This window comes from Blennius ocellaris (genome assembly GCF_963422515.1).
Source record: "Blennius ocellaris genome assembly, chromosome: 21".
In the NCBI taxonomy this organism is placed as follows: domain Eukaryota; kingdom Metazoa; phylum Chordata; class Actinopteri; order Blenniiformes; family Blenniidae; genus Blennius; species Blennius ocellaris.
The window spans coordinates 10,827,443-10,851,952 of NC_137670.1; the positions used below are offsets into that span (position 1 = coordinate 10,827,443).

Consider the following 24,510-nt stretch of genomic DNA (forward strand, 5'->3'; position numbering starts at 1 on the left):
TTCCACGATACTAAACTTTGCCAATTTTATGCTGACAAGATACTGTGCATTTTGATAAGGGCAACGCTGGGGTTCAAATTTCATCACCCTGAAATCCCACGAAGGGCAATGGTGTGAAACTTGTTCACAATCTGCTGTTGCGACCCTGGAAGGCATCTGCTGAAACAGCAAGCGGCATTTTGATTGTGGGAATGCTGAAAACAATGTAGTTGGCATATCATGTGAGCAATTTTCAAAATGATGCAAGCATTGTAAATGGAAAAGGAACCTAAAATTATCTCCAGGTTAATGTTTGAATGCTTTTTTTTTTTTTTTAACTTCTCTCAAAGAGCCACTGGTTAAAGAGTAATAATGTTTTCCTTTATTTATCACCAACGAACTTCAGCATCTCTGCTGTTGGAACCCATTTTGGATTCATCATGTTTACATGCTGACAAATTGCAATCTGTTGACCCAAAACGGTGGGTGTGCAAGCTGCCGGGAAGAAGAGCAGTCTCAGTTTGCGTAGCCGCATACCTCATCCAGATGAAAGTGTCGTTTTCTGTAACTTCAGTTATTTATGCCAAACTTTATTTACAGAGTTGCCTGCAGTTTACACCGACTGACATTTACTGGACATGAAAATGGAATCATTATTCCTCCGTTCTGACCTGTTGTGCAAGAGGGCGAGAATCTGCTCTCGTTTGAATCAGGCGTGTTGCAAAAGGAAGAAAAGCATGGAAATGTGAATATGAAACAGGAGACACTGTGCGATTAATTGCAATTTAAACAAACGACAACAAAACATTAATCCACTGACAGGCCTGGTTTTAAACCTTTTCTCCCTCAGTCATGCACAAGATGTTCCGTCGGAAAAGGCTCTTATGTAATGAGCCCTATCTAAACATCCAAAGAAACGTTTGCAGCAGAAGTAGGCCAGTAAAATAATTACTCGGATGAATAAAAGGCAGATGAAATGGGGGAGAAGAAAAAAAAGAAGACGGGATAACTTAAAAGCAGGGGATGATAGGTTTGTTTGATATAAATTCTAAATTATAAATAGATTTGAGTCTCACCCTTTACCCACACTGGAATTGAATTCGTTAATCTCAAAACATTATCCTCATTCTTACACATTTCTCTCCTTTCTCTGAACTTCAGGCTTAATATCACACTCTTGACAGAGTTTAACGTAGAATTGAGCGCATTTTAAAGACTTTGTAAAACAAATAGCCTTGTCTTGATCCACTGAATCGTGCAGTTGTGGCTTCCATGGTTCACTTCGCCACGTAAAGCCAGAGGATCCGACCAGAGCGCCGCTCATCATGTCAGTAACCATGGTGATGTAAAGTCAGCCTGTACAGGGCATTGATCATTGAGCTGTCATCATCATCCGAATAATCCCCCTTCCCCGAGGCAACTCTCACCTGTAGTATCATCTCATCCTCGGTCGAACGTTTTCAGTTTCTCTTCTTGGCTCAACATAATTTCCCCCCCCACGTAAAATATTATCGAGTCCACCAATAGACAATTTAAAATGACATTGGATTGTTACTCTGTGTTAATCAGTTCCTCAATTTCTCCTCCAGACACACCGTTCAGGGAAGGTCAGGAGCGAGACCTGAAGGCGGCCCTGAAGGGGACGGATCCCTCCATCCCACTGGTGTTTGTCAGTGGGAACCATGACCTGGGCAACACCCCGACCCCCGGCACCGTGGAGCAATACTGCTGCGCATGGGGAGATGACTATTTCACCTTCTGGGTAAGCAAGACACCGAGTGCATCTCGAAGTAGCTTCGTCGAGCATCCAGATTTCATTCAGTGGTCACTTTAAAAGAATTTTGCTTGATTTGACACAGATTGTTATGCAGAGTCCACAACGAGCCGTACGTGTCAATGCTCACTGCGTCTGGTCTAAAGGCTGAACTGTGCCACTTCATTAGAAAGACATTTGTCTAATTCAGTGGGCTGTTAGAGGATCGTTAGTCATTAAAACCGTCTGATTCTGTGGTTTCCATTTAGCTTTCAGCTTCTTTTCTCTATCCGTCCATCTTCAATACCCGATTTATGCATTGTAGAGTCATGAGGCCAACAACCAATCCCAACTGACACAGAACAAGAAGCAGAGTACACTCTGTACAGGTCATCGGTCCATCCCACGGCCGCAGATTAAAAAGATAGGCGCGTTATACTCAGAGAGGTCATACACTGCTGCGTTCATGTACAATGTATAAGTTGTCAAAGTTGTTCACGCTTCATTTATGTGAATACATGCTTACACAGTTGAAACTGTGTTGGAAGAAAGAACAACAGGCTGGAAGAAAATATCTCGTAAAAGAATCAAGTTCTCACTGTTTACTATGTGAAACGCTCTTCCTTTCCCAGGTGGGCGGAGTGCTCTGCCTGGTTCTGAACTCCCAGCTGTTTTTTGATGCCTCGGCTTGCCCTCAGCTGAAGGAGGCTCAGGAGACCTGGCTGGAGGCGCAGCTGAGCAGAGCCTCCTCTTCAACGGTACAGTGGCATGACTTCTTCCCTTGCTGTGTTGGGACTTTGGGATTTTGATACTTACCGCTACCTGGAGGATTGGGATGCACATTAACCCCACACTCACCCAACTGTCTCCGTCTCAGGAACCCAAACCCAAACATGTCCTGGTGTTCCAGCACATTCCTCTGTATCTCAAGAGCCCCGATGAAGAGGACGACTACTTTAACCTGCAAAAGACAGTCAGACAGCACCTGCTGGACAGGTTCAAGAAGGCCGGTAAGACCTCGGGGAGACACTAATTATGGGCTTCTCATAGACAACTCGGATGTTCTACAGCTGGAAGCAGCAACTTTGATATTTGAAAGTCTCACAAAACTCCGGCCCCGTGGACATGACCGCGTTTTCAAGTTTCTATATCTGACCGAAAACTTGTGTTAAAGTCAAACATGAGAATCACATGATCTGCTGACAGCAGTGAAAAACAGTGGTTCAGTTGTTGATGAACCTTCCTCCTCGTTTGTCACAGAAATCATTTCATTTTCTGTTTTTTTTTTCCTTGCCACATCTGAACTGCAGTTCAGGAAATGGCTTACAGCGACTCAGCATCATTGTGCTGATTATTTGTGCAAGGGCACAACAAATATATCTTAAAACTGCTGAATTAGTTGTGCCCATTTATGTCTGTAAACAATTAGAAGTCACTATAGAGACTAATCGGTTTTATTATTATCACAGATAAGATGCCGGGTTTCCACAGCTCTGAATAATCAGCTGTGTTTTCCATGATGCAGGATTTAGTCCACTGTGAAGTGGTCTTAAGTTTCTTGTCTTAATGCGTCTTAGCAAATTTCCCTGTAAAACCTGTTCACTTCAAACATATCTTACTGAAGCACAGTTAAGATCCCTGCCCAGAGGATTAATGCTCCATTATCCAGACCCACAGGAGGAGCTCCGAGCACACACGCCACGTAGATGTAATTGAATTAATTAATACATTCCTGTCCTGTAAGGAGAATAATTCCATCATCGAAATCCATTGTTGGAGGCTTATGAGAGGAGGATAGAAGACGGCCGGACAAAGAAACTCTCACAAGGACAGAAAGTCTTTAAGAAGACTGAGAATCAGTATTTGTCGCAGTGTCCGGATAGCTCTCAGCTGATTGACGAGACCTCTCATGCAGACGCGCGTCCCGCTTCTCAACGAGGCGTCAAGGTGACTGACGACAGGATGGTGTTAATTTCATTATCCGTCCATTATCCTGTTGTGTAGCTTACCGTGTTGGACCGTTTTGGTCTGATGACCTCTCTCTCATAATTGATTGTTCCTCAGAGGGAACACTGGTTAAAGATTTAAAGGGCAATCCGTGCAAGCTTTTTATATGCAGGAATGGAAGGTGTTACTTGTACATGGAGAACATGCGAAGTGTGAGTGTCCTTTCCCCACCCACACTCTTGCTCACTTCTGCCCTGCCAGCAATTATGAATTCAGAATACATACAGGGCATGGTACTGTATGAGCCATATACCTCCGCACATGTACATTGTGGGTAATAATTGATGGAAGACACGGCAATGCTGCGTAAACTACATGACTTTCTCATGTTCGTAGGCATATACATTAAGGTCCTTGTGTGTAAGTGCAGTGCCTGGTACATCTGACTACAGCAAGAGGAGAGGTGGTTTCTGCGATTTAACTCGAACCAGTCACGACTTGCCTGGTTCTTTCCCATACAGGATGATTTCAAGTACAGTTTCTTGAATTTAATCCGGAAGTTTTTTGCTCAATATTGGATTTCACAATCTAAATGTGCTTCATTTTGACATTTTTATGAGAATTCTGAGTAATTCTGATTGTACGACGTAGAGAACTTGTGGGGAAAGGCACGTTTTACTCACGAAAATGACAAGGAGGTGCACAAAGCCATGTTGCTATGAGTAGCTCTTGATGATTTTGCTGAATATGTCAATTTCAAGTCGGTAATCGGATGACTTGACTTCCATAAAAGAAGTAGAACTAGTTATTGTTGAATTATACAGCCTTTGCGTCTTCGTTCTCTCCCCGCCCTCTGATCTCTCCACTCACTTTCATGCTCCTTCAGATTTCTCCGTCTCTTCTCGGTTGGTGACACGTGACTGGTGCTATAATGTCTGAACCTACTGGAGTCTGTCCTGGAGGCATGCTTGCAAAAGAGACCGACTGTGATCATTACAACTCTGTGTCACTTTTTGATTGAGCTGCTGCTGCACGTTTGTATCACATAAAAATGGTAATCACGGGGGCCAATGTCCGGATGGAAAAACAAAATATGTGATCTACATTCAGCCATTCAGGAGACGGCAGTGTCAGCATTCAGCTTGGTTCAGTAACAACTACTTTGTCTTTCATCACTTCATCAATTTTAAAAAAAGAATTTTATTAAGCGATGACCTCGTAAATTATTGAGAAAGTTGTCTAAAAAAATAACTTTTTCTTCATTTCTTAAGTTACTAAATGTTAGTTTGTCTCTGATACTAATTACGTTTTAATCACATGATAGAATTATGCATCACCTTCAGTCCAGTTTTAGCAATTTGCATTTAATTAGTATTTGTCAGTAGTTCTCCGCTGAGATATTTCTTGTTTTGCCTTTAAATTTTCAGTTTTGATATTCTCGAAGCATTTTGAGGCTACCGCTGTCTGTATTTTTCATGGTATCCATGGTTACAGATGTCTGCGGCAAGGTGAAAGGAAAAAAAAAAAAAGAAAAAAAAGGCAGGCTACCTGTTCCCCTCTGCCATGATACTTCACATTAACTCTCTTGATGCAGTTTGATTAACATTCAGAAGCTTTTTCTTCATCTGGCCTGCCCACTCTGCATGAGCTTTTTCATCAGCACAGCTGCTTGTTTTCTTCACTGAAGAGCAGCAGCAGCACATTTTGGTACAATCAACTACTTTTTCACTGTAATACTGTTCATCTTGAGACGAAATGCTGAATTAAAGTTAATGTAGTGGTCATTCATTCATGCTTTTAGGCCGCGTAAGTGAAAATGGAAAACTTAATTGTGTTTTGGGGGTCCATGTATACGACGACGGTGCTCGGAGCCACTGAAAATATGGTAAATGCAAAACCTTTCTGCCATGAAGATGCAAAAAAACAATGCCTTTTCACTTAAAACATTGCCTTGTAAACCTCAAATTATAGTTAGTTCACTGGACCCATTTGTAGACACCCTAACAATATAAACTTAAGGTTCTAGAAGGCCCCTTAAAATGATGCTGCTGAGCTGAGTGATGTTTATGTCTTCAAGTGTTTCTAATGAATGTGAAGATGAGGAAGAACTCCCACATGGAGGATGAATCTTAAACGCAACGCTGCCTCATAGGAAAAGAAAAGGACATTTAATGTCGTGAATTTTAAAATGGCAATATACGAAGCAATATCATTGGGATGAACAGTTATCTTCAATATAATGCATAAAGTAGAAATTGCTTTAATATTAATTGATAGTAGACTGTACAGATTTATAACTTCAAGAATAGCAACAACACCGTGTGTTGATGAACTGCTGATTTTGTTCTTTCTTTTGTGGAATTGCTCAAATATCCCAGAGGAGCAACAGCAGGCTTTTTCAGAAGAGGCAATACCCGCAGCTGACTAGGTCAGGATATTTATTTGCAGAGCCAGTGAAAGTGTGTTTCCACGTTGTGCTGAGAGGCCGTGGTTTTTCTCATCCGTGACAAATGATTTCTCTTTTGGACATACTTTGGTTCTGGCGAAACTATTTCTACCTTCTCCTCATGACGGGTTATTCACTCATCAGTTCCCTTCCCCGTCGGTGTGTCTTCACCGCCGCACCTCGTGCTCTGAAGCCTCCAGATGTGCTCTCGCACTTGGACGATCATTACTGTCATTACAGTGAAAGGGCAGCATCATTAACCTCTCTCTGGCATACGTTCTCATGCCTTATTCCCTGGAGGATTGAAGCATGCTGAAGAACATGAGCATCGGCACATTAAGCAAGAACGTCATTTTTCTTTGAGGGTTTTCATTAGGTGGGCTTTTGACAAAGAGGAGTTCCAGTCCATATTTGCGCAGCTCACTTATGTAACTTTTCCTTGGAGATGAATGGTGCTATAACAGCAGCTGAAGTGTTGCATGTTCCAGCGTGACGTCGAAGAAACATCTCGAGAATGCTTGAGCATTAGTTCTGTTGGTTTTTTTTGTGTGGTAGTCTTTAAAGACGACGATCCTCTTCACACCCTCAAAGTTCTCGTTACTTCCTATTTGAGAGACGCCAAACGGCAGTCTGTCGGGAACCGAGCGGTAAAACTGAACAATTCTCTGTGTTTCGTCGTCAAGTAATTCTAAACGCTACGGCGAGCAGCCATCAAATCGGATCAGACCATTTTACACAAATGTCTCCTTGGCATCAGATCAATCCCGAGAAGGAAGCGCGCACTGCCGTGTGTAGCCGGGTTCTCGGACCACTCCAGAGGTGTCTTTTCATGGCGCGAGTTGTCTCGCAGCAGCCGGGGACTTGGCTCAGCATTGTGAGGTTGTTATCGCTCCTGCTGTGTTTTCCGCTGCCCCCGCACCACTCCACTTTCATATGATGGAAAGAGAGACGATAGTCCCCCTGCACACAAAGAAATACATTTAATTGATTTTTCTTCCACACAGAAGTCTCCCCCCCCCCCCCCCCCCACTTCTTCATCTTCGAGGGTCTGTGTGCTGACAGTTATTTGAGTAATTGCGTGTGGTTTTGTACATCTCGTGTACGTCTGTGAGCATTCTTTGCCATTTCTATGTATTTTGCATTTAAATTACTATGCATTATTGTGTTGTTCTTAACATGGTGTGTGTGTGTGTGTGTATATGTGTGTGTCTATATATATATATATATAACACACACACACACACACACACACACACACACACACACACACACACACACACACACACACACACATGCATGTGTGTGTGTTATCTCAGCAGAGCAGCTGCACGTTGAAAAGGTGCAACACCAATTAGTCTCCTTCTGGCTCATCAGAGCGAACAGTTCCACTCTAGCAACTGTTGTCTGGATTCTCGCTCATATTAATGACACCGTCTCTCCGTGATGACCACACACACGCACACACACACACACACACACACAGGGCAGTGTTGTGCAGCCCCTTTTTCAATTGCGTGAGCAATTACTATGGTTAGTGATTTTGTTAATATTAAATCATTTGATTCGGCGCCGTCGTGTACCTGCAAGGAGGCAACTCTCAAGTTTATTGCTTGCTTTTCAAACTAATGTGACAAGCCAGAAAGAAAAAACAAGTTAGACAAGCAAGTTGTGTATGTGTGTGTGCGTGTGTGTGAGAGTGTGTGTGTAATGCTGTGACTCTTCAGAGAGTTCTTTAAAGACAGTCTGTGGAAAACAACAACACAAAGCGTTGAACACCCTGGAGGAAGTCCTTTACTTGTATTATTGTTACTTCTGCGCAGCCTTGTCACTGTCACACTCGTAATCATAGTAAATAATGCTCTCCAGGCTATATTACCTGCACTTTTTCCGATTTGTCACTGCATGAATGCATCTGATCCAGCATGTAGGCAGTGCACAAAGAGGAAGACGGCGTGCAAAACTGTGCGGTTGCCTGCTTGTTGAGGATGTTGAATTTAAAGAGAATAGGTTTTGCGGACCACTGGGATAGGGGTGTCAAACATCTTTCTTTATCTCAAGTGAGATGGATCAGTATAGTACTAACCTTTGAATTAAAACGTTTTCGTTGTTGGGGCATCGAGTATATGTAATGGAACTGTCTTTTTTTCACAAAACCAAACAATTACTCCAGAAAATTGCTACAATCTCAAAATGATGCCAATTGTAATGATACTGTCTGGTGCAAAATACAGTGAAATGTCAAGAAAACGGTTCCGTTTTTCTTAAGAAATTTGTTAAAAACTCAATGTTTTCTTTGGGATTTTCACAATCTGCTTGGTGGTTTGGTGGCCCGAATTGGAGCCTCTTGCAGGCCGATCTAAGCCCACAGGCCTCGTGTTTGACACCCCTGCATTAGAATCTGCTTATGACAGACTGAATTCCCACAGCTCAGGACCGGTGTCAGCTTTCAGATAGGCGAGCAGAAATCCCAGGAGCGCTCTCAGCCCTCCTTATAGATGGAGTGCTGTAATTAGGTTTCTTTGCCCTCCCTCGTATCCTCATATATTCATATCCTACAGTCAGGATCTTCACACGTACAAACAAGGAGGGATGAGCGTTCAGACTGATACATACTTACCTGCTGCCTCTGTTTGCCTGCAAACCCTGTTTACGTTATGGAAAGAAGTGGGGGGAAAAAAAAACACAAAAACAAAAGTGCAGCTGGGATTTTTCATTGGAATTTCCAGTGTTGCTCGCGGCTGTCGAGTTGTACATACAGTAGGTAATTAGAGGCAAAGATAAGCTGTGTGCTGCTCTGTGTAGTCTCTCCATCTCCCCCCCCCCCTTCTGTCTCTCGCTCGTTCTTGCTCTTTTTTTGCCGCCGGTCGTCTTTATCAGCGAGGCTTCTACTCCCTTCAAAAGCGAAGGCACATTTATCACCCACTGGGGACTTGATAGGAGGCCACGGTTAAGCCTTTAACCCCATTGTTTTAGTGATGAGACTGAATTAATAATGCTTCAGCTTTTTCTAATGCTTTCTTCCCCCCTGCCTTTGAGGTCTTCCGTTTCTGGATCTAAAGGTACGTGTTGTTTTAAGATGTCTTTGCTCGGCTTTCAAACTGAAAGCTGGAGTGTTTTTCTCTGGAACTGTAACGACATAACATACAGTATTTTAGCGACTTTGTCCAACTTGGAGTCACCGGAGAGCTGGATAGTGAGTGTAAACTTCAGATAAGAAACAATTCTATAATGGGACAAACAAAGACAATCACTCATGCACACAATGTAGACACAAATTCATCTTTGTGACAAAACTAACCACTACATCATCATGTTCCCAGCCAGTTCCAGTAATATAGCATATTATAGTGAGGGGGGTTTCTTGTTAGTAATTGGGTTTATTTCTTTAGTCTTTCTTTTTGTGTGTCCGGATCACTTGTTAATTTCTGTTATGTCTCCAGTGTTGGTACTCCAGCTGCGTCCAAAAAAAACGAAACAACAAAAAACGAAAGTCGAGTCTGCAGTGTCATGTTTGTCCAAACAGCATTAGCGTAGTGATCCATCTTGTTTTCATGCTCGAAACAACAATGTCCTCAGAGGGATTTACAACACATCCTCTCCTCAAGAAACCTAGTTTGAACTTCATTCAGAAACTCGTCTCCTCAGCATCGTGATGTCTTTTTGAGACAGAAACTCGTCTCCTCACCAAGTTAGCAAATCAGCGGCTTTTGCTTTGTAAAGTTGGTTTATGTGACTTGCCTGAAAGTGGCTTTCTCGCTGTTGAAGATAATTAAATGTGATGAAAAGGTGGGTTTTATCAGCTACACTGAGCTGATATACCAGTGATGCTGCCGTGAAAGATGCCTAGGGTAGTGAGCAACCCAGCCTTAAAGCCATGCTGTCAAGGTGAGTCAGTAAAAACATGCATGATGCAACAGCTGGAGGAGAAGTTTTCTTGAAATTTCACTGTTGTGGTTTTGGAGAAATTGTTTGGTTTTGAGAAAATATATACATTTTTCATCACACATACTCTGCGCCACAACAGAGAAAATCTTTCCAGTATAGATTTAAATGTTGTTATGGCACTATGTGCTATCCCCTGGATAATAATGTGTTTGACACCACTGGTCCTAAACAACAAACATCTTCGAGCGTAGGGTCGGCAAAATTGAAGAGGATTGCAATGAAACGCAGGCTCGTCAGATTTTTGTCGTCAACATGGTGCTGAAGTTTCTGCTGAAGGTCAAACTGCCTTCACAGTGTTTGATTGTTATATTCTCAGATGTCTAATCCTTTTTTTTTGGTAGACAAATACTACTCCCCACAATAATTTCTATCTGGACTTGGCTCCAATTGTTTCTCCTTCGCAGAAGTTCAAAGTGAAGTTTGTACAATATGAGCAGTAAATGATGCTTGACACTCAAAGACCTCCAGGAATGGTTCCAGGAAGCGTGGTGGTGTTGTGCTGCAGCACAAGGTGACTTCAAAAGTGCTGGCCACCAAAATGTTACTTTGGTTCTCAAAAGCTGTTGATCCCACTGTCTTGTCAGAAATGTTTCACAAAATGTTTATTTAGCATAGGGGTGTGGTTGTTTTGTACAATCTTTCGAGCGTCGCCTGAATTATTTGAATGACATGACAATGTCTAGGTGAATATTAAGAACTGGTAATAAATTTGTATCAACATCTAATGTGGATTCAGAAGGCTGTGTCATGTTGGATCAATCATCCATTCATCCTTGAGTGTTGCTCACAGTGATTGGTGCATCGAGGATCATTAGTTACCACATTGTCTACCAAAAGGCCACAAGTCAAGACTGCATCATCAGTATCAGAAGCTATGCAGCCTTCCTCCCCACTCCCCTTCTTGATTGCATTGATTGCATGCATGTAAACCTGTTTTGATCTCCCGTGTGTCTGTGCATGGCCGGATGACACGAGAAGGAGCTGCTCGGCGATGATGCCTGGCTGAGTGATTTATGAGGATCCGGGGCTGTAAGATGCCTCACAACACTGCCTCTTTTCGTATCCCTCTGTCATGCAAATTATCAACAGCCACCATTTCATGATGAATTATTTCCCAGACCTGCACTTTAATGACAACCGCCCTTCAATAACTGCGCGCACATTGGATGTGCACTCCTACGCAGTCGCCTCTCACAGATGTGCAGATGACAGCTACATCAGGAGTTTGCGTCTGAAGAGAAAGAGGTGAAAACTGGTTCTCCTGCAGGTTACTCCCTGGTGGACAGTGGTTTAGAGGCAAGCCGTGGGCTCGTCCTGCAATTAGCAATTCCAAAAAGGAAATGATGGATAATGAGACCTGATGAAGGAAAGCACAGCTTGATGGAAGCATGACAAACACTAAACCTGATGTGAGCCAGTGTTTCTCTGCTCTTATCTGCCACTATTTGTCCGTCTGCACAAACACGGCAGCTCTCTGCATTTCAACAGTAGAAGTTGCTTCAGGGTATTCAGACGCATCTACCAATTATTAGTAAATTAGCTCGGATGATTGCAGCATATAAGAGCACAAAGTACAGCACGTACTGGAAAGAACTCCACTCTCCTTTCTCTGCATTTTTCTGCCACCCCTGACCAGAATTCAATTTGACTCCGGGTAATTTCCCTCCGTTTGCATTCAATATGTTTTCATCACACTGACTGCTTACTCTGGGTGTTTTCTGAGAGTCCCCCCTTCTCCCCGTGCCTCACAACCCCTCTTCACACCCTCCTCTCCCCTGTCTGTCAAGCAAAGGCCAATCCACACATGGGAGTCTTTATCACAAAGGAAAGCACAAAGGAACGAGTGCTGTTTCCAGGCTGACAGGTAAATGGGATTTCAGTGGAGACTCAGACAACACGTGGAATTATCAGCACAGAGACTGCATGTTTTCACAAGGGCTCCTACTCAGCGAGGAAAAGGAATGGGGGGGGTCTCGTATACTATAATTTAGCGTGATACTGTGCCTGCCTCTGCCTGCATATAGAGGAGTTGTAAAGCAAGATTTTGCATACTTTCCTACTTTCTCTGTTGGACTGAATGGGCTCAGCACAGCATCGTTGGGAGGAGAGAGCTTTTACTCTTGATGTGTCTCTGGAGCTCGGGCCACAGCACTAACACTACACCACAGTTGATGGTTGAAGTCCCACCAGGCCACCCACGCTAATTGCTCTGCGAGACACTTTTAGATAACGTATAGTGAGGGTGATGTGTGTACTTTAGTAGGAGTGAAGAAAAGTAAAACCAGTTGCGTATTGCACTTTGTCCTTGTCAAATCAAAGCCATTTTCCCCACAGGGGGGGCCGGATGTCGTTATACGGCAGCTAGCATGAGCCTGCAGTTGTCTATGTGACGCTATGAGCTTTCAGGTCTCATTTCCCGTAGTGCTCTTCTAGAAAATGTATAGTCTGACCTACGTTTGAAAACTTGAAAACTTGAAAATTACAAAACAAAACAAAAAAATCTGTCATACTACCAGTAACAGCGAATATATACAGAAATAAATCAATTTTTTTTTTTTTTTAATAGAATTTTTATTGAAATTTTTCAGTTTTCACAGTTACAGTGTCAGGGCAAAACAAATATACAAAATCTATCCATCTTTCATCAACCAAAGTCTCTATTGTCCAGTGATGGCAGTGTCCTCTTCTGTCCTCCTGAAATCAGTCTATTTTTCCCACTTTTCTTCAAATTGAGACTCCTGTAATCTTAGTTTGTGAGTGAGTCTCTCCATTACAAATATTTCCTCAGCAACCCGTAACCACCGCTCCCGGGTCGGCGGCTCCACTTTGTACCACAATCTGGTGATCACTTTCTTGCTTGTTGTTAGTAATATCTTAAACAGATATACGTCTTCTCTTTGTATCACATTATGAGTTATGTTTCCCCAAATACAGCATCTTACAAGTTTTGGGGAACTGATATCCTATGACTTTTTGTAAACTCTGCCATATTTGTTCCCAATACACCTGTCGTTTGTGACGGGACCAAAATATATGTGTGTGATCTGCATCAACGTGTCCACACAGTCTCCAACACGGTTGTTGTGCTGACACCACTTTTGTCCTTGAAATCAACATTTCTATACTTCTCTTCACAAAAAAAACGACAACGGATATGCAGGCTCATGCCGGAACCCATATGACCCATGACAGACGTTTATGCTTCGTCACATCTCTGGTTGTGCAACTGAATGCAAAAAAAAACAAAACGTAGGTGATAAAAGACTCCACACTGCGGCCCGAACACATCCCGTGTATACACGGGCGGAGGACAGAAGCTGTAACGGCTGCTGCGCCAACACGCTGCTGTTCCTGTGTGGCGTCCACATCGCGGGGCTCAGGAATGGCTCCACAGAGCTGCTAGCGCAGCTGTAGACTTTTAGTCATGTTTCCGCCGCTAATCTTCCTGCAGCTGCTGACTGCTAAATATGTGTGTCACCCCCTCTGCTCATTTCTGCTGTGGTTACCAGGGTTTTTTTTTTGTAGGTTGCGTTTTCCTGTTTATATTGTGTATTTTTCAGTTTTGCACTCTCACTCCTCTTGCCATTCATTTTCTGGCAGACAATTTCAAAGGTCATTTCCATCTTCTGACTGCATTACAAAGGAGCTAGCGTTCTCAAAATCTTTATTTTATATTTATTTTCATTTTTCCAATCGTTTATGTTTTATTCATTCAGACACTCTTTTGGAGACAGAAACTGATTTACTTTCTCTGACAGGCTGTCTTTTCTCAGTGTTTTTCATGAGCAAACAAGGCCTCTGGTGGGGTGTTTTGACTTCTAAAGCCACATGAAGGGACGCTTTGAAAGGGACATACTGAAATGATTGCAGAACAGGACAAATCGCAGCTCTTTTTCTAAATTGTTGATTCGTATTCAAGTGACAAATGCATAATTTTTGCATTTTGGTTTCAGAAAGGTTTTGTGTTTATGCAGAAATATGTCCGTTTAGATGGAAACGACAAACGCTGAAAATGTAGTTTTCATGTTGGGTCACTCGTCAGTGATGTTGTTTGTTTTTTAATGAGAACACACACACACACACACACACACACACACACACACACACACACACACACACACACACACACACACACACACACACACACACACACACACACACACACACACACACACACACACACACACACACACACACACACACACACACACACACACACACACACACACACACACACACACACACACACACACACACACACACACACACACACACACACACGTGCTGTCAAGCGATTACAATCTTTTTCATCAGTTTAATCCCAAGGCTGCTGTGGATTCATTTTGATTAATCATGATTAAATATCATTCAGTTTCAATCTATATTAATTGCTTTTTTCTTTTTTTTTTGCATGAGCAAACAAACTCACGAAAGAAGTGAGCATATTTGCACTTAGCCTATTGATTAAACAGCTTTTAAATTTAGTTAGGTTAACGTGGCCGTTACTCCCTTTTCAGCCAGCTAATAAGACAAACTAACTTGTCGATCTTGTCCGAGACGGGAGCTGCCGACCCCGACGAAAGTGCTTCACGTTCATGTGCTATTTTATGATGGAAGAGCTTCGGTGAGAAGAAAATCGTTTCCCGCAGATTGTGAATAATGCTTTTTTTTGGACAAGTGTTTGGTATTGGGTCTTTTTGTTCTGAACTTTTGCATCAAGAGGGCCAACGTGCTTGTTTTAGCGTCTTTATATCGATTTGGTTAGGGCACTAGCGGAACAACTTCCCATTTACATAACTACCCAAAATGCGTTGCCAGAGACGTTCAGGGATTTCTGCGTAGCAGATGGGTTAATTATATAAAAAAGAAATGAATGCAATGAATCATAATGATGGATTAATCCACGTTAATGTGTTAATTTTAACACATTAACACACCGCTCTCCTATAACCATTAATAATGGCGGCTACACGGACATTCGTATGAACAGACGAGGAAGTTGGACTGCCATTACAGGCAACTCTCGACTATAAAACTACCAAGTCCCAGGAGAAAATGGACTGGGAGTCATGACACTCGGGCAGCCGCCATTTTTGCGAAGGTCCATCAACTCGTGCATGTGCTGCGGCTGCGGCGCACATGTCCAGCAGCAGCGTTATCAAAAAAGTCGCATTTTCCGTGTCTGCCCAAAGACGGTGCCAGAACACTTTTGAAAAGTTCTACCTTTGGGAGCTGTTCTCAAAACGTTGTGTTTCCAGTGGCTTCAAGCACTGTGAACCCCCAAAACTCAATGAAAGATTTAAGTTTTCAGTCAAAAACATTATGCAAACGGAGACAAGGTCGACATAGACTGTGCTCAACCAAGATTGAGATGAGAATTAGGAATGACAACGTAAAGAGATCCAGGTTATGGATGAAACGTGATCACTGGAAATGCCCTTTAACTTGGTATTTTAAGATAAGTCAGTTGCCGAAGGTACTAAAACATGCCCAACAGCAGTTCATTCCAAAGAGGAATTAGATGCTAATCAGATGAAATCAGCTTCTTGCTGGAGGCATTCAACAAACGCTGTGTGGTTGTGTCGCGGAGCGCATGTGGGACGTGGATCATCAGAGACACAGACGCACCAACACATGTACACATATGCACACGTACACTCGCCCACACACTTTATTTGGTCGCATGATTAATCTTTCTATCTTTGGGAGTTTCACAGGAGGTAAAAAAAAACCAAATTTAGCTTTAAAAAAAAAAAAACGTTTTTTAACTCTTCCCTCTTCTCCTGCTCGTTCATTCGTTGTTGTTATTATTATTATTATTATTATTACAGGATTAAATCTTGCCTATTGCTTCTTTACTATTGCTGTCTTCATGTCTTCCTCCCACCACTTCGTCTCTCCGAAGTGACGGAGAAGTCGCAGCTCTCGTGTGGATACTGTGACAAATCCAACATTTCCCACAATCGGCGTCGCTGACTGAGTCATCAGGTGCTCCCATCAAACATTTCCCCCAGCTCACACTTCTGTCACTTTGTTTTCACTCGCGAGGGTCGGAGTAAATGTAGATAAACCGTTCAGTCCTGGTGGAATAGATTTTTTTTTTTTTTTTAAAGAAGAAAGAAACATATATTTACTCCCACGATCACACCTGTGCGCACAGTCATGCAAAAATAATGAGTGCCTGTTCAGATGCAGCATCAAGGGCACGCATTTACACAACCGTGCGTTCGTGAGTAGTCAGCGTTGACCCTGCCGTTAGTCAGACACCTGGGGGAAGTGGCAAGGTCATGTGTAAGGTTGCTAGACTTGGACACGGACACGTATACACTATAAGTTACTGATCCGGCTGCAGGGCCTGCCGGAGAGGCGGGAACACGGGTCCTGATTGGAAACGAGTTTCTCCCAGGCATACAATCTGAAGTCATCAGTTTCCATCTACAGCAGATTAATTATTCAATGGTCTGGCATTTGCGATGGCTGTCCTCGCACAGCTCCCAATATTAATACAAATTTAGGTCACATTTGTATTCTCGTGCTGTTTGATTATACAGAGCGTCAGTCATGATGATTCGGGGCAGTTTCACCCTGCTCGCATGGAAATGGTGTCAGCAGCGGCAACATGAGAGGTTTTTAGTTTTTTGTGTCTTTTTTTTTTTTCCATTCATAGGGATCCTCCACGTCTTTGTTGTGCAGATTTGTAGGACAGACCCTCGTGTTTCTCATGCACAGACTGAATCTTATCCTCTATTGTTGCCAGTTTTGGTTATTGTGTTTTTTGGCCGGGCGTCTCTGAGGAGATGAGGCAGCTCGCAGCCAGACTTCCCTCCCGTGGAAACGCTCGCAAAACTAGCAATCCCATCATCGGCGGCAAGGCATCCGAAACACAAGCCGTCATAATTCCCCTCACACTTCATTCGCTTTCAGCGACATAATCCTAATATTAAGCTCTTTCTTCATCCCTAACCTTTTGTTCTGGCCTCTCACCAGGATGGGTAAACAAACTCGCAGGCTGAGATAAACAGGGCCCTCGCATGGAAATACCATCTCATTTCGCAGCTCTCATCCAAAGTGAGGTGTCTTTGACATGTTGCAAGTGTGCAGCCATTTAATTTCTGCAGCAGTGACAGTGACAGTCTCAGTGCCGTGGGGCCGCAGCCCCACCGCCACCGCCACTCTATTAATAAGGCTGCCTGTAATTGAAAACAAATTGAGAATCGTTGCCACCTCAAATGAAAATTGCCAGGGTTCTGAAATATGTCACAAGTGGTGGGTTTGTTTTCTTTTTCTGTTCCAGTTTCACTTCCTATCTGTCTTCCTGTTCCTCCCTTGACTGCTTTGTTACCATGTCTCTTCTGGCATCCTTTCCCTCCCTATCTTTACTTTTATTTTTAACCAAAAATGTATTCTTTTAGCAAGTGCTGGCAGTTTTTTTTAGAAGAAAGTTATCAAACGAGTTGATATTTTACCTTGGTGTAGCATGTGTGCGTATTTAATAAGGACAGTATGCTAATAAGTGAGCTGTTCTGAAATATACACACAAACTCTTGTGAAACTGAAGAAACTGAGCAGCAGGTCTCTTCATCAAAAGCACTCCAGGAGCTGTTGTGCGAGTTATTTAAAGAAAAGCAGCATTGCTCATATTGATTAAAAATCCTTTTTGACATAATTTGTTGTTTTCTCTGTGCTTTGCGGTGCGAACGACTGCATTCTGTGTCTTTATTTGTGATAATGAGGGGCCGACGGTAGGACGTGATGTGAATTACAAGGCACCTTAAAACCGTGTCACCTATTTATAGTAATATCCCAAAGAGACGGATTAAAAGAGGTCACTAAAAATACCAAAAAACGTTTCCCCCCCATTTCACGATGCTCTGATTTATTACTTTTTTTTCTCCCCCCCGCCTTCTTCAATCTCTGCCTCTATTTTCTCCAACGCAGGGGTGAAGGCGGTCTTCTCCGGCCACTACCACCGAAACGCCGGCGGCTGCCACGACGGCCTGGACATGGTGGTGAGCTCGGCAATCGGCTGCCAGCTCGGCGGGGACGCGCACGGCCTCAGGGTGGTGGCGGTGACCGCCGACAAAGTGGTCCACCGCTACCACAGCCTGGAGCAGCTGAGGGCGCGGGGCATGGACGAGGACCTCCGCAAGCTCCTGCAGGCCTGAGGACGCCGGCGTCCCAACACACAAAGCTGGGTAGTTTCCTCACCTCATTTTGGTTTAATTGGACATTTTTAAGCTCACAAGTGGTCTCTTGATATCTAAGATTATAGGCTTTCAACGGCCTGCCAATAGGAGAGGAAATGGAAAACTTTGCACAAAGTCCATGTCGCACCATTCGATGAAACCACTTGCCACATTTTTGGACGCTCTGTCACTTTAAGCCACACACAAACAAACTATATCATTCTTCACTATCGTTTTAAAACTCTACAGATTTTACAATTACAAACCAAAGGAACATGCTCAGTAGCAAAGGGTTTGAATTATTGATAATCTATGTGTACGGAAGGTCATATTTTAAGAAACGCCTTCCTGCTAATGATCTGCCAGATGCAAGTAGAAATTAAATAATTAAAACTGTTATACTTGTTTGTACTCAAGTACATGTAGCCATTGAAAACGGCCAATCTAAACCAGCAACAATGATGCCAACCTCACATCGGAGCGTGTCCTGGAGTCTGGGATGAACTTGCGTTGTTTCAACTGAATGTTTTTCTCTCGGAGGATCGGATGTCGTCTCTGAAAGGCCAATGAATGTGTTCTGAAACCTGTGTTTTCTGTTGTAGAGCAGCGCGCCTCTCTTTGATCTGAAGTAGCATTTCGTCCTCGGGTCTATGAAGTGCAGATGTTGTCTGTGTAACATTTAAACGTGTCCCCAGTTTTTCCCCCATCATTAAAGGATCATTCCACCCAAAAACCCTGAAACATCTTCTGAAGGTGCAGCAAGTCTTTTTGATTCCTGCACATAACTGAGAATGGGAGAAAAAGAAATGAAAATGCATCAACTGCATACATTTTATCTTGACTCTTTTAAGATCGAAGATTCCTTTATTGTCTTTGTACACACAGAGCATAAACAAGACAACTGGAACTGAGCTCTGGTAGATGGTGAGGCTCGGTTTGATACACAAGAATACATTTTTACATGCACACTCGCAATGTTCACCATACCCAGTAGTCCAATGTCAAAACAAGTAACAATGTACTTTCACTTCAAAATCTCTGCCCTTCTCTTCCTGTAAGGCTTTGCACCCAGAGGAGTTTCACACATCTACTTTGAAATGTTCTTCACAAAGTGACAGAATTGACGTATAGCTCTCCAACAAGATTAAAATGAAGGTTTTTAATTCACAGGCATGAAAAATGTACATATGAGTGATGCAGGTTTTCATACCAGGACTCCCTATTTCTTATGGTACGACTGAAATCACCTTCAGATTCTTGAGTACGATGACAATATAAGCATCTCTCCACTCAGCAAGGCTGGCTAAAAAAAAAAAAATAATCCAGATTGATGTTGGTTTCCGTCTCCTCCTGGAAGCAATAGTTTCATGTTTGACACTCCCAGACATTGTCTTATATTTTCGACTTTTTAATTGCCTAATACATCACTAACTTTGTTCCTGCACTTTGAATATCATTACTTAGGCTTTGAGGGGCTGCCATACGCATACCATTTAAACATGGGTGTAAAAAGGTTTGAATTTTCCTTTAATGATCCAGAGTGTTCCTGTCTTCTCTGTCTGCTGCCACGGCGGCCGTCCTATGCAAGCTGTTCACGTGACTGTGTTGTTTATGTTTGTGTTTTCTGTTCTGGGTGTTTTCTATTGTTTGGTATTTTTGTGTAGAGCCGGTGTTGCTGCCCTCAAGGAGTGGATTTAGTTTTAAACCTTGTAAATTTTAACCAAAATGACAATCTTGACCGATTTTGAAGGTGTTCTTCCTTTAAGGCTTTGCCTTGGCGAGCGGCTGTTATTGATGTCAGTGCTGAACGCCTCCACAAACACATGGACATGTGCAATGTGACGGATCTTGTGCCTCCAAAAGTTACATCTGGACTCCAGAATTTGAATTTGATTGAAGTTACATTTTTCAGTTTGATGTTAAAGGGAATTTATAATTAAGACTTTCCATAATTGAACTAATTTCTAAGGATCCTCTGCGTCTGCGAATCAAATCACATTAACCGATTCCCTAATTCACCCTAATGTTAAGCGTTAATTAAGCTTGTGTACGTAATACATTATTCAGTCTAAATCTAAACTTCTTGCACAACTTCAAACTGCTTTAAAAGTGCAAGAAAATGTTTTTTTGCTCCCCAAAAGGCATTAAACTGAATCGCTTTGATTTGGGGAAAAAAAAAAGAGAGTCACCAATTAGCCTCAAATGTCTCGTCGGAAGAACATGCGAACTCCACACTGTGACACCACACCGCCTTTCATTCACTTTCGAATTCTACTTTTCAGATAAAAATTATTTTTTTTTTTAACAATCCAAACTCTGCTCTTTGTGGCACAACGTCCGTCCCCCGCAGCTCCAGTGCACGTCGGGCTTCCTTCAGCTGCAGCTCTCGCTGAAAGTGATCAGCGTGTTTGATATCTGTGAGTGAAAATCCCTAAAAGCGCAACCTGAGATCACGTGTCTCATTACCTAACGCACACGTGAAGCCATTTCAAAACCCTGATGGGGGGGGGGGGGGGGGGCAGACCCTGATGCTAAGGAAACTATTGGATGAACGGGTCATTACGAACAAAATCAAACGGGAACCGTAAATCAATAATGGAGCCTGATTTAATGAAAATCTTCAGAAAAATCTGAGATTGCATCAGATTATTCCATCTACAATATATTTCTCTGCAGTGTTGCAATATCCAGCTGATGGCTCCTAGCTACATGTTTATTAAAGCATAGATCAAACCGGCTGTGATTTTGCCTCGCTGTGATGTTTCCGAGATGAAAATATTTCATCATTAGACCTGGGTGTTCACTCAACATTTATGACGTCGACCCTCAGATTTAAGGCAGGAGCTAATCATTCTGATCTGCGCGTGTTCGCGGCTCCGCACTTGGCGAGGTGCTCGGTAAATAAGATGAATGAAGCGGAATTGTCTTGTTAAAAGCCAAACTTAACGGAGGTGTCAGACTGATGAAACACAGTGACGGTGATGTGATGGGCTGGTGATTACTGGTGGGAGGAGGACGGTGTTTCCTGGCTGTTTAGTCAGAGCTGAAAACAACCTCGCTGTGTTCCCGTCTGTGAGCTGCAGGCTGATTTGGGAGCTCGCAGTCCTGAAATGATCCTTAAAATGGACATTTCTGCTGCAAAACGACTTTCTCCCTGAGCCCTAAATGACTCTACTCGATTACACTCTCCACGCGCGCACTCCCTCCCTCCCTGACCGACTAGGAACCAAGAGGAGTTGTCATGGCAACCATTTAGCAACACATCTGTGTGTCTGAGCGAGCGTCGAGGGGGGGAAAAAAGTGGATTTAAGTGCGCACTTGTGTGTCCACCCCTGTTCTGGTGGGTACCGGTGGCAATTTTTTTGTATCCCCCCCCCCCCCCCTTTCCACCGGCGACATCATTGCTGACCTCGTTTCACACCGGCTAATTCTCTTTTATCCCCCCAAAAAAGTCGGCATGTGATGGAGGAAGGAGGGCGCGTCTGAGGGGAATGGATAATGAGAGTGATGTGTGAAAGACGACACAGTCCATCTCCTTCATTTCCTGTCTGAGGAGGAACCTTATGTCCTTATCTATTTTTATATCTTCACGGTAGCCATGCTCCCTCACATTGTTCTTATCTCCTGTGGGTGTGCTTGTGTGTATACGAGATTGTTGTTTGAGAGCACATCAGCACTAAATATTTGGGAAGCATCCCACACTTTGCACCTATGTTGGTTCCTGATAAAATAACACCTCGACTGTGACAGCTGGTTGTATTTTTATAATAAATGTTAATTTTATGTAATGATTTCCTGGTGTTGTGTCCATTTTTTACTCTATACCATTATTGTCCATGTTTCTGTAGTTCACAAATACAGTAGGGGTGGAAAGACACCTGGAAGCATGTCCTTTCAATAAATCTGGTAAAACTTGTCGTATCAACATGACGATAGACACAACTTTCCATTCTTGACTGAAGTGGGAGCCAATAAGGTACGTAGTCTTTCCCTGGGACTCTGGTCCTGGGGAACAGCAACAGCGAGATTGGTGCATGTCAAATAAAAAAATCGTCGTCTCTAAAAAGGTCTGAGGAATAAACACATTGCTTTTATTTAGCATTTGGAGTCACTGTATTATATATTGTAAAGTTGTACAAAGTGTTTCTGTCCCCCAAAGATCCTGTGCTATCATCTACTCAGTGCCGTACCAGTCGTTACTCTACTGCTTTTCATTAAGCGACGGCTTGACGATTATGTGTTTGCTCCTTTTGTGCTGATGTTTAACATGCGACCTGTTTCTATCGTCACTAATAAGATCTGCAGGAGGAAAAAAACCACCTTGGTTTAGTCTGGGGAATTAAAGAGTTGATCCCCAAGGATCTACATGAAGATCAAGGTAAGAACACAATTCAAATGTAATAATTTCATCTGTGATGATGGATGTTTTTATTTTATTTATTTATTTATTTTTTAGTTGATGAAAACCTATTTGAGCCTTGTTATTGGGACTGAGGCGTATAAGGCATTTTCACTTGGTTTGCCTGATTTTAATTGGAATATCAGAGTATGTAATTCTAAGTATTGATTAAACCTGTAAACATAAGCTCATCATTTAGATTCCGTTCCAAGAGAAAACATCGTTTTTGTGTTTCAAAAAAGTTTAGCATTTACACTGCCTTTTGACAAAGTCCGTTCCTACAGAAATGCTTGAAAATGATGTTAATTTTCATATTGGGTCACGAATGGACTACAAACTGTTCACCGATTTAGGCTTCTGTCGAAAGTAATGGGGAGGGGGGGCTGTTTCTGTGCTTTATGATGTACACTGAACAAATATTAACAGAAAAGATCACATCTTCTCATTGAGTTTGTTTCGTGTTATTTTGCCACATGTCTGAAATCACTAGACCACCCCTTCCCCGGCGGTCTTTTCAAAAGCACGATCAAAGCTGTAATTTCCTTCTATAATAATGACTTTTGAAACATGGTTATCAAGCGCCTTAAGAAAAACTTAAAATATCCTCGCACGACGGCTGCTTCGTGGACATGTGTGAACCGCTGCATGGCCTTTGCTCCCTTCCTACAGACGTACTCCGCAGATGAAAGCACATCCCTGTTTATTGATCTGAAGTGCTGTCATGTTGTTCCAGAGTGCTTGTGCACACACACAAATACAGACATATAGACAGTCCACACACACATGAAAGCATGGCCTGCTGCACTTTCGTCAGCTGCCAGTGTAAAATTCACAACACTACTTTTTTTTTTAGACATGAGCACTCTTCAAGTGGATGTGGGGGACTCGGGTCATGGGTCATCCAGCTTCTGAACGCCCATGAGAGGCTTACGTACAGCCCCATAGCGAGAGGGGGATGTAAATGTTTCGGAGGCGAGTACAGGAAATCACCAGAGATCCACTAAAGAGCTTGGTTAATGTTCACATGAGCGTTTCGGCTCCTAATGGAATCACTCCTTGGCAATGGGGAAAAAATACTTTGGTGCTCGGATGTTTACTTTGATGTTGCAATTGAAGATCTTCAGCTTTGAGTCTTAAGGCTCAATTTTCTGGATCTCCCATCTAGAAGAAAAGTGGACCTCGCTTTATCAATTCTTGCGTGCACATCTTTTTCAGAGCCACCGTCGGCAGGCACCACGATGTGTTGCATAAGTAAAAACAATATCCTCAGTCGGTTTAGTTCAGGAATCAATGATATGAATGTCAAGTTTATGAAAATGGCTTCTTTTGACCTCCATCATCCACATTGAATAAATATGTGCTTTACTTTATGTACACGAATAACTTCAAACGTACGCGACTCCAATAGGCATCTTAGTGGTCTTCGCTTCACCCTCACCCTAAAAAGCTCTACTTAGTTTTTTATTTCTGCTCCCCCTGATCCTTTACATCAGTGGTTCCCAACCTTGGCTCTGGATTATCCTTGGTAGGATGCAAGAGATCCCAGGGGGGGAGTGGGAGGTCTCCTTAGCCTTTGCATGCTCGGAGGGTGTCAAAATGACATTTGCACGTTTAAAAAAAGACTTTATTGAACACGGAGTCGACCCATGCATTTTTGGGTGTGTGGGTCGACCAGAATTCTAAGAGATGAAAGGAGGAGTCCACATTGTTTCCCAGAGGTCACTGAAGAAGCTCCGTTGGGGGGGGGGTTGGAAATCACTGATCAAGACTCAAGTCGTCAGTCAATCATATAATTTTTCAAACTCAAAGACAGCTGAGGCAGCGAAATGACACGCTTGACCACGACGGTAGAAAC

At 42.8% G+C, this 24,510-nt stretch overlaps 1 protein-coding gene across 2 annotated transcripts in view; it reads left to right on the forward strand.

Moving 5' to 3' along the window:
* Positions 1-20,376, forward strand: part of cpped1 (calcineurin-like phosphoesterase domain containing 1) — a 39,267-nt gene extending 18,891 nt beyond the window's left edge. For both annotated transcript variants that reach the window (XM_080517217.1, XM_080517218.1), the window contains 4 exons: positions 1,569-1,741; positions 2,365-2,490; positions 2,610-2,742; positions 18,009-20,376. In XM_080517217.1, coding sequence (XP_080373343.1) covers positions 1,569-1,741; positions 2,365-2,490; positions 2,610-2,742; positions 18,009-18,235 — 659 coding nt within the window. In that variant the 3' untranslated portion in view covers positions 18,236-20,376. The remainder of the gene's footprint in view (positions 1-1,568; positions 1,742-2,364; positions 2,491-2,609; positions 2,743-18,008) is intronic.
* The last annotated feature ends 4,134 nt before the right edge of the window (positions 20,377-24,510 follow it).